This window comes from Sander vitreus, chromosome 21, assembly GCF_031162955.1.
Source record: "Sander vitreus isolate 19-12246 chromosome 21, sanVit1, whole genome shotgun sequence".
Lineage (NCBI taxonomy): Eukaryota > Metazoa > Chordata > Actinopteri > Perciformes > Percidae > Sander > Sander vitreus.
In genome coordinates, this window is record NC_135875.1 from 15915342 (window position 1) to 15930044 (window position 14703).

General features: G+C 44.3%; 2 protein-coding genes across 2 annotated transcripts; one reads left to right on the top strand and one right to left on the bottom strand.

The window, feature by feature from the left end:
• Positions 1–4: 4 nt before the first annotated feature.
• dcun1d3 (defective in cullin neddylation 1 domain containing 3) lies at positions 5–8143 on the bottom strand. The gene is made up of 5 exons (XM_078278935.1): positions 7781–8143; positions 6534–6616; positions 5452–5493; positions 4737–5283; positions 5–2013 (listed from the first exon to the last, which is right to left on the bottom strand). The coding sequence occupies exons 4-5, from the start codon at positions 5177–5179 to the stop codon at positions 1428–1430; spliced, it is 1029 nt and encodes a 342-aa protein (XP_078135061.1). The 5' UTR covers positions 5180–5283; positions 5452–5493; positions 6534–6616; positions 7781–8143; the 3' UTR covers positions 5–1427.
• An 87-nt stretch (positions 8144–8230) lies between these two features.
• On the top strand, positions 8231–14302 carry lyrm1 (LYR motif containing 1). Its single transcript, XM_078278936.1, has 6 exons — positions 8231–8443; positions 8541–8593; positions 9691–9872; positions 9968–10028; positions 13704–13735; positions 13842–14302. Exons 3-6 carry the CDS (start codon positions 9714–9716, stop codon positions 13953–13955), a joined length of 366 nt encoding a protein of 121 aa, XP_078135062.1. The 5' UTR covers positions 8231–8443; positions 8541–8593; positions 9691–9713; the 3' UTR covers positions 13956–14302.
• The last annotated feature ends 401 nt before the right edge of the window (positions 14303–14703 follow it).

The window sequence follows — 14703 nt, forward strand, 5'->3', positions numbered from 1 at the left end:
ATGGTCCAACAGTCAAAAGTTCAACACTGTTTTTATTTATTATAAATCAGTACATTTTATATAAAAAGGACAAATGGGTCTGAAATAAAACCATTGTAGATGTAAACCAAACAGATCAGATTATGGCCACCCTCTTACCACACTGAACCCATACCACAGAGTCTTGATTAGCCAGCAGTTAACACTCATCCAAATATACCCTAGGCTATACTCTCTCAGGGGATTAATCTACAGTTTGGAAAAGGTTTAAAATGGAAATAATGTGGTTGACATCAATCTCTCTGCGAAGCGTTGCAAGTAGCGCCTAAGCATGCCATCGATTTCTGTGCAATCCATTACAATCATTACCAGCAGCAGTCAACATTGTTGCACACTTTTTTTGTATAGCAGTTCAAGGATGTGAAGACTCCTGAAGGTAAACAATATAAGGTTTGTGTGGCGCCCAGGGTAACGGTCCTAAATGTAACTCAGGATTAGGCGTCATCTATTGAGAAATGACCAAGACTTAGCTTTAGTCGATTTGTTGTGTTACAGACTTCCTACAATATGATTAATGAGGCATCTGAGAAAGGCCAGCATCATTGTGTTGTACACACTTAACCGCTTCTTGAAAACAAGTGGACATCAAAATGGTAGATGCTAGGTCAAAAGAAAGCACAGCCAGCTGCTTAAACAAGCTAAGCCGCTCACTGCACTAGTAGCACTCAAAAACACAAAATGCAGAAGAGAGGGTGGGTCTGTTGCCATGGAAACCAACTTGTATTTAAATGGATATTACAACTTTGTATTATCTTTAAAAACAAAATGCCCTTGTGACAGAATTGTACTACATTACTGTTTGCCGTGTATTTGCAGGCCAACAGTTGAGTGAAGGCAAAAAAAGTGCAACCAATTCATCCTCACAGCACTGCAAGATAAAAGTATACAATCTATCCAGATTAGTCCAATCAAAATGATTTCACTGAACCTGACAGTAAATCTCATATTTTGATAGTAATACATTATTTGTAGACAGGTTGCCAAAATTTCCCTTTTTCTTTAATATTAACTATTTGCTTGTACTAAACATATCAGCAGTGTTACCAGGTCAAAATTAAATGTCTTAAATGGGAAAAGGTTATGGCTTTCTGTTGCCTGTTTTTAAAACCAAGCTAACTGTGCTGGGCTATGGTAGGTAGGTGGAGGTTAAAATGGACCACATCTCCATTTACTAAAACGCACATGGGAGGAGAAAAAAAAGAAAGTAAAACAATAACTTAAATAGAAGTGCTTAAAACATAACAGTTCTTAGAGCCCTTTCAAAAACCAAAACAATAAGGGTGCAAAGCAGGAATCCCACCCAACAGAAAAGGAGAGCAAAATGAACAGCTGTAATGATAATACTAATATTCATCCAATGATTCACAGATATACAGTTCAGATGTAGATCATATCCTTTCCTCCCTTAAAAATGTTTCTTGATTCCTGGTCAGTGGCCCCCCCCACGTCTGTGAGCCGCAGCTTCCCTCTGTTTCAAGTCTATCTGTGGTGGGAGAACACTCTGTCTCAGTACACCTCCCCTCTTCCTCCTTTGCCATCAGTGCCTGTTCCTCCTCTTTTTTCCTACGCTCCAACTCCCACTCCACAAAGGTGTCGAAGAGGCTTGGCCAGGCCTCGTCCTCGCTGTAGTTGCTCAGGTCAGGCCCAATAGCCTGGGTGAAGTTCAGGAACATGTTCCATGTGTCCCTTGAGATGCCCCGAATACTTGAGGGGTTCTCCGACAGGAAGTCCAGCCAGTGCTCCAGGATCGCAGGCGAGTCCTGGGTGAACACAAGGCGCCACAGGGCGATGGCAATTTCGCGCTGCAGCGAGCGTTGGCCATCCTCGGCGTCCAGGCCAAACTGGAAGGTGAAGCGGTACAGGTCCTTGAAGTTCTCCTCGCCCTGGGCGTCCTGCAGCATGACGGGGAAACGTGAGCAGATGCCCTCGAGGCTGTCTGCCTGAATGGCCTTGCAGCCATCAACAAACTCCTTCCTGGTGACACAAAGTAAACAGGACCAGACATCAGAATGATAGTGGACCATTTCACTTGGCATGATAAAGCCCAGAAGCAAATAACATTCTTTCAACAAAGCTAAATACCCAGCGCCAGAGCTAACTGGTCGCTAAATTTACTGAGAGCTACAGTAAAAGATTGTGAAGTCATCTAATGCAAACAAAAGGGCCATGTGTCTATAACAACTATAGATAACTACATAATAACTTTGTTGTTTGCATTTCCTCTGTTGTATATATTGTACCTTTAGATTTATATTTGAAGCACAGTACTGGAGGGGGCAAACAAGCATTTCACTGCACAACATAGAGATATGTTAGTATATGAAAAATAAAAATCTTTAAAAACCTTGAAAGCAGTTTAAGGAATACATTTAAAAATTGTACGGAAAACTGTTCACTCTTTTAAGGTAACATTGACAAACATTATTTCACTTCAGGCAGATGCACTTTGTTTTTGAGCCCTACAACAATATAGGCTTTCAAAGTCAAATATAATATAAACAGCTTCAGTAAGCATCAGTTGACAATGAAACACGTTGGTAACCAAAGTGTAGTGTTGTCCAAAGCCTTTGGATAGAAAAGTGCTGAGTTAAAAATCAGAAGGGGGGGGGGGTATGGCCAGCAGGCAGCCATATCACTAACTGCAGTGGGAGTGCAGAGCAAGATTCATTTCCTGTGTTCCCCCTACCCAATGGTGGAAAACTGTGTGTGTCTAGTTGAGCTGCAGAAAACTGTGTTTGAGAGGTGGGATTGATGGACCACTGCACAGAGAAAGACTGAAAACTAGAAGGTCAAACACCTGCAAGTGTGGCTAGAAGTGTTAACCTGATGCGCCAGGTTGTTAACACAGAACCATCTGAGAAGACGTTATTGGAAATTGTTTGGAAAAGGGCAGGCACTTAAAAAATACTTGGCAGGTAAATGGATGAACTGTCGGTCTATCACGGCCGCCATTTTTGTTTTGAACGAACAGTCGCGGCCATCACACACACCTAAACCACGCCCGCAGCTGCCAGGGGCTCCTCACCGGACACCGACTGGTTCGGTCCGCTGCTGTTCGGACACCAACGTATTACTTGAAGCCTGACAAAATGGGTTTTCCCGTAATCTCGTGATATCGCAAAAATCCAGCTGTCATGCAAGGAAATAGAAGTGTAGTTATTAGGCATCAAGCTAGTTATTGGGAGGGGCACAATATTTTGGTTAGCCTGAACATATCGATATCAGAAACCATACAAAAATAGTTTCTGGTATATTAAAGACAAGGGTGAACTCCCAATTTGTTAAGTGGGCGATTTTTTAAAGTGTATATATATATTAAAAATGTTAAGCATTTAATGTCTTTATTTGATAGCGATAGTGGAGAGATGACATGAGAGAGATAGCGAAAGAGAGAGAAAAGGAGCCCAGCCAGATTTAAACCGGGGGCTTTGACGTTGATGATCAGCACATCCCATGGGTGATTTGTCTGTTAATAATAAAAGTGTTTAAGTGTGAACCATTTATCACAGCTATATTGTACTTTCTTCTTAAATGTAACAATTACTGACCAATTATCTAAAAACTTTTTACATTTACCCAACATTTGTTGTTTCCTATTTTCATTGTTCATTAGCATGGACACCAGCAGCCTGGGGCAAAGTGCCTTGTCAGGAATTAAGGTGTTATCAGTGACCAGCAACTGGACTAGTGAATAGTGCTGGTCATGTTGAGGTTTACCAATAGTGTGTCTGTAGAACATGCAAGGGGTTGACAATCTACTTCAGAAATGTGTTAACTAGCCAATACCTTCACCTTAGTACATATTGTTATATAGTGTCAGTGTGGAACTTTGTGGCAGGAAGATCTGGACTGCATCTTAAGGGCTTAAAGGCTGTGCACCAAAATACAACAAACCAGCTATCCAGCAGCTACCCTCAACAACTCACGCTACTCAATCAACTCTACTCACTGTCCCGTCCCCCCCCCCCCCAAGCTGAAACGTGGTTTGTTATATTTTGGTGCACAGCCTCTGCCCTAGTGTTTGTTTGACGTTTACGACCCCTGTGTTGTCTCCTGAGACCGGGCTTTTTCACAGTGTACTCAGGGGGCAGGCAGCTAGCGGATCAAAGAGAGATGCCTACGGTTTGAGACAAAAATTAAATTGCGATGAAACCATGCAGGAACTCATAGTGCACCTTTAAGAACCAGACATTGGTCGGTTCAAGTCCCGCATGGACCAAGTACGTAGTGTGGACTAGTAACTGAAGAGGTGCCAGTTCACCTCCTGGGCACTGTTGAGGTGCCTTTGAACTGCTTGGAGCACCTGACCATCTCCCCGAATGCATGTCTATGGGTCTTGTGTGTGTGTAGAAGGAGTGAACAAATTGAATTTCCCCCCCCCCAGGAATTAATAGTTTATATAAAAAAAAAAAAAAAGTAATTCTTCTTTTTCTTCTTAACAACTAGGCCACCAGGACATACTGAGAATTGCCAGATATAATACCAAGATAAAAAAAATATGATATATTTATATAATAACAGCATCTTGTGTGGTAATTAAATGAGGGCAGACACTAATGAAATGTGTTTTAGTCATCTGGGATGAGGTATCAAAATGTCAGTTCTCACCTATACTTATGCAGTAGTTATGCTAGTTCATCCTGATAAACAGATACCAGTGAAAACAACACGCCTCATTCCCCAAACCTCCACCTTACCTTGTAAACTTGCACATGGTGGCTGCTTGAAACTTCCAGGCAAGAACAAGCACACGGAACTCTGCCGGGTCCACACACAGATCATTACAAAAACTCTCCATGCCTTCCTCCAAGATGGCATCTTCCTGTTCATCCTTGTAGCAGTGGAACAACTCCTCAATGCGCAGCATTGACAGCCCATCTCCATCCAGACACTCGTCCTTGCGCGGTTCCCCCATCACGGCAGGGATGATGGGTGTCTCCACTGTAACCTCCAACGCCTTGGTGCCATTCGACAGCTCGCTGGTGGCTTTGCTACACAGCGCACTGGGCTCTTCTTTGGGGCCCCCACCACCAGCACTGCCTCCTTTCTTGTGGTGGGACTTGGAGCCGCTCTCCTTGTCTCCACTCTTACTGCCGAGTGAGGACGTTGGATTCTTACACTTGGTGACACACTGACCCATGTCTTCCTCCCTGGTCCGTCTTTCCTCCTCGCCTTCAGTCCCCGTCCGAACCACCTAGACGCCTCTTCTCTGGCCCTGCGAGACGTCTCAACATACCCTCAGGCCTGAGGTGAAGAACAATTTAAAATTGTTAATTGTCATAGAGGGCAGCTCTAGACTGTCAGTCTTGCTCACAAACAAAAGATCAAGATCCACATTTCTGTGGCTATTAGTAGAACACGATCAAACTACAGGGATTGTTGAACATTAAAAAGGTCAAGAAGTTACGCTACCTGTACCAAATCTTCCACAATCCACTGCCAGACTTAAAAAACCTAAAAAGAGAACACCAGAGAAAACAGTCTATATGTATACATCCAATGTGTACACAGTGCAGATTACCAGAGAAACCTCGACAAAAAGAAATACAATAAAAACATCACAGGTAACCACAGAAACCTACTGAGGTAGAATTGGTTTTGTTACATAGAGCCACTAAAAAAAAAAAACTTTAGGTTTTCCTTAGTGTCACAAAATATTCAGCCATCTATAGGCAATTAAAATATTGCCTACCTTGATTTATATAATTTATGATGCATCTTATTAGCTTTATTGTTTTTAATTTCACAATCCTATGTACTATATCCACATCAATGACGTGTTTACCTTTGCTTGGTATCAGGAGTGAGTTTCACCAGGTTCTACAATAGTATAGGCAGTGTATACAGTGTTGCTGCCGTACTACATCCCAGCAGTAATGGCAGCAGATGGAAAAAATGCAATCACAGAAATGATAAACTTGCTAAAATAGCAACCATGGACCAAGACGGTGGAGCTACTATGGTTGCCAAGAAAAACTGCGAAATATTTTCTAAGCCCTTTTACAGCTATAGTTATGTCATGTTAGCACATAGACTTTAATGTGATTATCACAAACCTTTGGCGGCAAAAATGCAACGTAAAGCGGTTTCCTCTATAAGGTTAAAATCTAAATGATGGCTTGGTCATGTGTGCACCTTTCCAGTGTTTTTATACAAGAAAGGTGCATGTACATGCATGGAAAAGATAAGGGGAATAATGTCACACTGAAAAGTAACATCGCTATAGGAACTTACATGTTGCCACAGTAGTGACTAAGGTTGTGATTGGCACGTCAAATAACTTGAGAATATAAACTTAATTTGAAGAACATGCAACAAGCAAGTTGTAAAAGCCTTATCTCTATTCTACCTAACCCATTACTGTCAAACTAGCCTGATTTCACACGTACGCTAATGCAATTAATCATTCTGCTATAACATCTACAATCATAAAATGTATGAGTTGATCAAGTGTTTGATAACTTATAAAAGCAGCTGGTCAGTAAATTACTTACAGACAATCCCGCTGAAGGCATTTGTCACAGATCAAAGTGTCTTTCTATTCTGCTCCATCATTGTGACCTTGACATCCGCAATGCTGAAAAGACACAGGATCTTGTCATCATAAACAGAACGTGATAGCACATCATTCCCTAAACCTGCAGGACTATTTTTGTCAAAATGCTATGAAAATGTAATTTGAGCACAACAAATTATTTTGCCTCATCGCAGAATTATTCAATCACTGGTTTATAACTACTACAAAGAAGATGGTTATAAAGCATTTGCACCGAAAATATGTTGTGCAGTATGGACTCAAGCAGGGCTTTGACGTCTTTGGTTCTGGGGTTGAAAATCTCTAACATTAACATTAGGTGTTCAGTTACAGACCTTTCACAGGGCACTGGATTTGTTAGAATTCATGAGCACTGTTGTAAAATCCACAACGTCTTCGAGGTACTTTTGAATTCAATGTTTAACTTCTGAAACCAACTTTTACTTTGTGTGGTGATCACTGATTTTGCCCAGCCACGATTCCTGGTCTAAGGTAAGGTGTTTTCAGCATCGAAGCAAATCGACTGTACTGATCATTAAACTGGGCATGTCCAGGCAAACGTCTCACTGGAACATACTGGCTAGCTTCATCTGACTAACAATTTGACGGAAGTCTGAACGCCTACTTATTCATTAGAATTTGTAATTATCCTCAAGCTAGGCATGCTATGGTAGCCAAACACTTTAACGTTAATATCCAGACATTAGTTTAACTTAAGCTAACTAACATCAGATTGTTAGTCCCGAAACTGAGAGAGACAACAAAGTTGAGCTAGAATACAAATGCGTGATATTTGCAACACTGTTGTCAATGTACAGCGTCGGTTAAGTCAGGTAGCTGCTCTAAACAACGTTAGCTAGCATTAATGTTATTTTTACCAAGTTATGTTCGTTGGGAAGTGGCGAGCACAAACAGGATCAAGTGAGCTTAACAACACACGCACAACACTCTGTAAACAGCGTTTAGATAACCATGTACACCTGGCAATTTCATCTATTCACTAATTCAAATGGTACTTATTGTGAAGCTGTTATCGATTCACGAGACATCACCGCCACTGAGCCATTTACATCAAAACGGTCTGGCCCTGACGACGTCGCCATAGCTAGCTAGCACCAGCTCGGTTAACTAAAAGTTAGCTATCGGCTAAGCTAGCTAGGTCTTTCGATTAAGACACCAAACAATTATCATAGTAAAGAAACTTACCTTTTTGGACAATTCTAGTGTGTGTAATGTGATGTTCATAACTCCAGGGACGCCAGTACAAATTAAGTAGTTAGTAAGTTGGCCAAGGTAGTGAAGCGACCAGAAACGAACTGAGGCAAACTCGTCGCGTTAACTCATATTGCTAGCTAACTAGCTGGCAGCTGACAAAAACTTCCACATCAATATCGAATTTAACCCCGTTTTAGAAAAAAAACAAACAAGTAAAAAGCTAGCGACCACACTGTGCTTTTGAAATCATTTTGAGTTGTGTTCGCTCTTTGGAGCGAGTTAAAGGACCACCTCGGACTAGCAGCCTATTTCTTTGTGCTTCCCCCTTTTTCGTCATTGAGTGTAGCTGCTACATTGTGGGCATTTTCCTGCATCACTTCCTCCCTGCCTACCAGCAGCCAACAGCTGATCTTGATCTCAGCGACAGCAAGATTAATCTTTTAGGTTTAACAAAGTAACGGGGTGGAAATTATACATTACACCCATATGGATAAATTACCACAATGTCAATTACTGAAGCACGTGTTTTGATAATGACATTTACACAATTGAGATAATAATATTGAAACGTGTCAAAACCCCTTTGTAACTCATCTGAAATGGCTTAGACTTTATATATGTGTTAAACATCTCCAACTTTACCTACGACGAAAGGTAAAGGGCACTCGTTTCTCTTTATTTATGTTTTTTCTTTGCAACCGGGGGAAACGTCATCATCAAGCGACAAATGTGTTTCTGCTCTCTCCCATAGATAAGCTGCTCTCCTAACTAGCTACTTGTCGAGAAGTTCTTCAGACACAGTCGGTAGGTCTTTGTAATATTAAATACGTAAAGTGAACGCAATGCCAATAATGCATGTCTTTAATGTGAGTGGCACTCTTCTCGCTATTAATGTAATTTCTGTTCTTTAACAGCAGACGTATGTTGTGAGGAGAACGCTCAATGATAGCTAACATGTAGCCTATCATAACATTCATGTTGACAAGTGTAACGTTACATATACAAGTGAAGTATTTCATTAACGTTATTAATGATGACTTATGGCATTATTCTTAGACTTCCTTTACTCTCACCCCAACACATATCAGACATACGATTAATACTTCATAAGCAGTCATGCATCAGCTATGTTTGGGATACAGGTCTGTGTTGGTTTTAGTGACATCTAGTGTAGAATGATGAGAACACTCCAGGCTGAATAAGGAACCCACCAATACGAGCAACTGCCCTGGGGCTCCAGACTTCCAGGAGCCCCAAAAATCCAAGGTTCTTGTAATATTAGCTATTCTTGTGAGACTTTATTGTAGAGATTGTTATTTCGTTTAAAGTTTGTTATGCGCACATGATAAATATACATTTAAATAAAGTTTTATTTAATCAAATCACTACAAACTTACTGAACCTGGGCCACTTTGGAGTTTTTTTTCTGCATAGCACTGGTTGGTTTTTTGGTCTCTGGGCAAATAATGGCGCTGCCACGTTTAGTCTGCTGTGTGCATAACACTTCATGTGAACTTGGAGGTGTCTGGTGTCAGGATACGTATACAATACACTGAAGGCAGAAGGCGGGTGATCGAGAATGGCCCAATAGAACATTTTTGCCCCAGAGATCCCTAACAGATTAATCTGATCCTGGGGACACCAGAAGGTTTTTTTTCCCTCTGGTAACTTGGTCATAAGTGTATGTAATGTCCAGCAAGTAGGTACCAAAACTAGAGGCCTATTATGTGTTACAGTGTCCCTAGTACAGTTTAACTTGACAGAAGGGTGTAATCATTATTGTAATACATTCAACCTTGTTTAAAAAAAAATTGGAATTGAAAAGTACACAGACAGAAAAAACAGTAACAGGGTTTGTAAAGCCATTATTCTTTTCAAACTTAAAATTCTTTATTGTGCAGGTAACTGCTGTTTTTGAGCATCAATGACGTCCTCCACTCGCAGGATAGTGTTGTCGCTGTACATGCGTGTGTTTCGCATCGCCCGAAGCTGGCAGGCACAGAGTGGAGTTGCAAGTGACACAGAGAGTGAGAGACAATACATACTTCAGGAGGCCTGCACTCTGTTCAGACAGAACCAGCAGGTGTGAACAACAGCACAATGCTTACAGAAATGAAAAAGCGGTAGTTTTATGTCAGTTTGCATGACTAATCTTTTCTTCTGTGTGCTTCTTCTCAGCTTACAGATCAAGAATCAATAAAGAAGTGTATAGAAGAATGTGTAGCAAGGATAGAAATAGGTAAGAGAGTGAAGAGATGCCACACATTTCCTAGTAATGGTAAAGTAAGTCTAATCCTACTCAGGTGAGGAGTGTTTTTGATGTTTTCTTTTTATCAAATAGAAATCAAATAACCATTTATACGGTGGTACTATCTAGCTAATATAACACACCTAATGAAGTATTGTTACTGAGTGACTGAGCAAGTTCAGATGAAGGCCTGTACTACGAATCAAGATCAACATGCCCTGGATTTATTTCAGTTACCCGGCTTCACCTAACCTGTGTCACTACGGTGGTTAACAACTAGTTCAATCAACCCAGGGTTTCCCAATGTGCGCGTTCACATAACAGAGCTGCTCCATATAGGACCAAGGATAAAAAGCGTTCCGACTTTGGAACATTTTGTAGCTACTGTTTTTTTCATAGGAGTTCAAAAATCCTATGAAAAATCGAGGAAGGGATGAAGTGACCCTGCCCGGAGGAAGCCCGGGGCCCCCGTCTGGAGTCAGGCCCAGATGGAGGGCTCGTCAGCGAGCGTCTGGTGGCCGGGGTTTGCCACGGAGCCCGGTTGGGCACAGCCCGAAAAAGCTACGTGGCGGACATCCCTCCATCCCATGGGCCCACCACCTGTGGGAGGAACCGCTGGGGTCGGGTGCGCTGCCACATGGGTGGCAGTGAAGGTCAGGGGCCTCGACGGACCAGACCCGGGCAGCAGAGGCTGGCTCTGGGGACGTGGAATGTCACCTCTCTGTGGGGGAAGGAGCCGGAACTTGTGCGGGAGGTGGAGCGCTACCGGTTAGATCTGGTGGGGCTTACCTCTACGCACAGTCTTGGTTCTGGAACCATACTCCTGGATAGGGGTTGGACTCTTTTCTTCTCCGGAGTTGCCCAGGGTGTGAGGCGCCGGGCGGGTGTGGGGATACTCACAAGCCCCCGGCTGAGCGCCGCTACGTTGGAGTTTAACCCGGTGGACGAGAGGGTCGCCTCCCTACGCCTGCGGGTTGTGGGGGGGGAAAACTCTGACTGTTGTTTGTGCATATGCACCAAACAAGAGTTCAGAGTATTCGGCCTTCTTGGAGGCCTTGAGTGGAGTCCTGCATGGGGCTCCCAGTCGGGGACTCCATAGTTCTGCTGGGGGGACTTCAACGCGCACGTGGGTAATGATGGAGACACATGGAGAGGCGTGATTGGGAGGAACGGCCTCCCTGATCTAAACCAGAGTGGTTGTTTGTTGTTGGACTTCTGTGCTAGTCATGGATTGTCTATAACGAACACCATGTTCGAACATAGGGATGCTCATAAGTGTACTTGGTACCAGAGCACCCTAGGCCAAAGGTCAATGATCGATTTTATAATCGTTTCATCTGATCTGAGGCCATATGTTTTGGACACTCGGTTGAAGAGAGGGGCAGAGCTGTCAACCGATCACCATCTGGTGGTGAGTTGGGTCAGGGGGTGGGGGAAGACTCTGGACAGACCTGGTAAGCCCAAACGGGTAGTGCGGGTAAATTGGGAACGTCTGGAGGAGGCCTCTGTCCGACAGACTTTCAACTCACACCTCCGGCGGAGCTTTTCGTGCATCCCTGTGGAGGCTGGGGGCATTGAACCCGAGTGGACAATGTTCAAAGTTTCCATTGCTGAAGCTGCGGTGAGGAGCTGTCGTCTTAGGGTCTTGGGTGCCTCAAGGGGCGGTAACCCACGAACACCGTGGTGGACACCGGTGGTCAGGGAAGCCGTCCGACTGAAGAAGGAGTCTTTCCGGGATATGTTATCCCAGACGACTCCGGAGGCAGTTGCAAGGTACCGAAGGGCCCGAAGGGCTGCAGCCTCTGCCGTGAAAGAGGCAAAGCAGCGTGTGTGGGAGAAGTTCGGAGAAGGACTTTCGGTCGGCACCAAGGTACTTCTGGAAAACCGTTCGCCACCTCAGGAGGGGGAAGCGAGGAACCATCCAAGCTGTGTACAGTAAGGATGGGACGCTGTTGACCTCAACTGAGGAGGTAATAGGGCGGTGGAAGGAGCACTTTGAGGAACTCCTAAATCCGACTAATACGCCCATGATAGAGGCAGAGCTGGAGGATGAGGGGGGGATTGGCATCAATTTCCCTGGTGGAGGTTGCTGAGGTAGTTAAACAACTCCACAGTGGCAAAGCCCCAGGAATTGATGAGATCCGTCCAGAAATGCTTAAAGCTCTGGGTGTGGAGGGGTTGTCTTGGTTGACACGCCTCTTCAACATTGCCTAAGTCTGGGACGGTGCCTAAGGAGTGGCAGACCGGGGTGGTGGTTCCCCTTTTAAAAAGGGGGGACAAGAGAGTGTGTGCCAATTACAGGGGTATCACACTTCTCAGCCTCCCGGTAAAGTCTACTCCAAGGTGCTGGAAAGGAGGGTTCGGTCGATAGTCGAATCTCAGGTTGAAGAGGAACAATGCGGATTCCGTCCCTGGTCGTGGAACAACGGACCAGATCTTTACTCTCGCAAGGATCCTGGAGGGAGCCTGGGAGTATGCCCAACCAGTCTACATGTGTTTTGTGGATCTGGAGAAGGTGTATGACCGGGTGCCCCAGGAGATACTGTGGGAGGTGCTGCGGGAGTACGGGGGTGAGGGGGTCCCTTCTCAGGGCCATCCAATCTCTGTACGACCAAAGCGAGAGCTGTGTCCGGGTTCTCGGCAGTAAGTCGGACTCGCTTTCAGGTGAGAGTTGGCCTCCGCCAGGGCTGCGCTTTGTCACCAATCCTGTTTGTAGTATTTATGGACAGGATATCGAGGCGTAGTCGGGGTGGAGAGGGGTTGCAGTTCGGTGGGCTGGGGATCTCATCGCTGCTTTTTTGCAGATGATGTGGTCCTGATGGCATCATCGGCCTGTGACCTTCAGCACTCACTGGATCGGTTCGCAGCCAAGTGTGAAGCGGCTGGGATGAGGATCAGCACCTCTAAATCGGAGGCCATGGTTCTCAGCAGGAAACCGATGGAGTGCCTTCTCCAGGTAGGGAATGAGTCCTTACCCCAAGTGAAGGAGTTCAAGTACCTTGGGGTCTTGTTCGCGAGTGAGGGGACAATGGAGCGGGAGATTGGTCGGAGAATCGGCACAGCAGGTGCGGTATTACATTCAATTTATCGCACCGTTATGACGAAAAGAGAGCTGAGCCAGAAGGCAAAGCTCTCAATCTACCGGTCAGTTTTTGTTCCTACCCTCACCTATGGTCATGAAGGCTGGGTCATGACCGAAAGAACAAGATCCAGGGTACAAGCGGCCGAAAATGGGTTTCCTCAGGAGGGTAGCTGGCGTCTCCCTTAGAGATAGGGTGAGAAGCTCAGTTATCCGTGAGGAGCTCGGAGTAGAGCCGCTGCTCCTTTGCGTCGAAAGGAGCCAGTTGAGGTGGTTCGGGCATCTGGTAAGGATGCCCCCTGGGCGCCTCCCTAGGGAGGTGTTCCAGGCACGTCCAGCTGGGAGGAGGCCTCGGGGGAGACCCAGGACTAGGTGGAGGGATTATATCTCTAACCTGGCCTGGGAACGCCTCGGGATCCCCCAGTCGGAGCTGGTTAATGTGGCCCGGGAAAGGGAAGTTTGGGGTCCCCTGCTGGAGCTGCTACCCCCGCGACCCGACCCCGGATAAGCGGATGAAAATGGATGTTTTTTTCATGGTTTTATATAATGTTGACGGTCAACACTGACACTATAATTGTTTTTCACAGGTCTACATTACAGGAACCCATATCCAAGGGCTGTAAGTAATAACCATTTATTAGACAAATTGGATATTTCTTATGTCCGTGTGAGTTATTGTGGTGTTAAGAATTTTTTGTTATTTTGTTCTCTGAATGTTCCTGTAGACGTACCTACCACCAATGGGACTGGCAACTCAGAAAGGCAGGAAGATGCGAGCGCAACAGCGCTTGAGGAGGCAGGCCAAGCCAATATACTTAGAGTCACATGACGAGACCTGATGCTTGATTACCTCGCTCCTCGCCAAGAGTTCCAAGTTACCACGGGCAGGAAACTAGAGTGCAGTCACAAGCTGATCTCATGGGCTGAGTTGTTGCAAGCACTCAATAATGCGAGAACACGTGTCAATTAGGAACAAGTCATTTTTCATTGTCATTTTCTTACTGTAAACAGTAGCTGAAGATTGTCAGCTTCTGTTCAGCTCAGGAAGGCAGTCAGCATGGAGTGACCTGTAATATAAGATCAAGTTGTATATTATTTTATTTATTTTTATGTGTAAAAACTGTTGTGATGTATACTTTACAATCTTTCACAACTGCTAAGACACAAATAAAGTTGTATTAAAGTCTTTTAGTAATACTTATGTGTGTTGACATGAAGAATTCATGTATCTAGGCAAGATATTACACTCAGCAGTGACCATCTTCTCTTTTCCAGCATGCACCTTTTTAGGAACTACCCCCTAATAGTTGCCCCATTCCCTTAGCTTTTCCATATAGGTAGCCCATTTCTTCATGCAGGAAATATGAAATAAACTCCAGGAATGTTGGCAACAGCACAGAGGAAGCTGGAGATACAAGTCATTTTTCACTCATCTAAAATTCATTGTAGTGTATGCGGATGGTGTACTTCCTTTGAATTTCTGAAAAACTAAAGAGGAAGGACTGGGTGAGGTAGACGAAAGGCCATTTATAGTACAGTAAATTTCCATGATAACAGACATCCAAGCATGCGCGTAAAACACACATA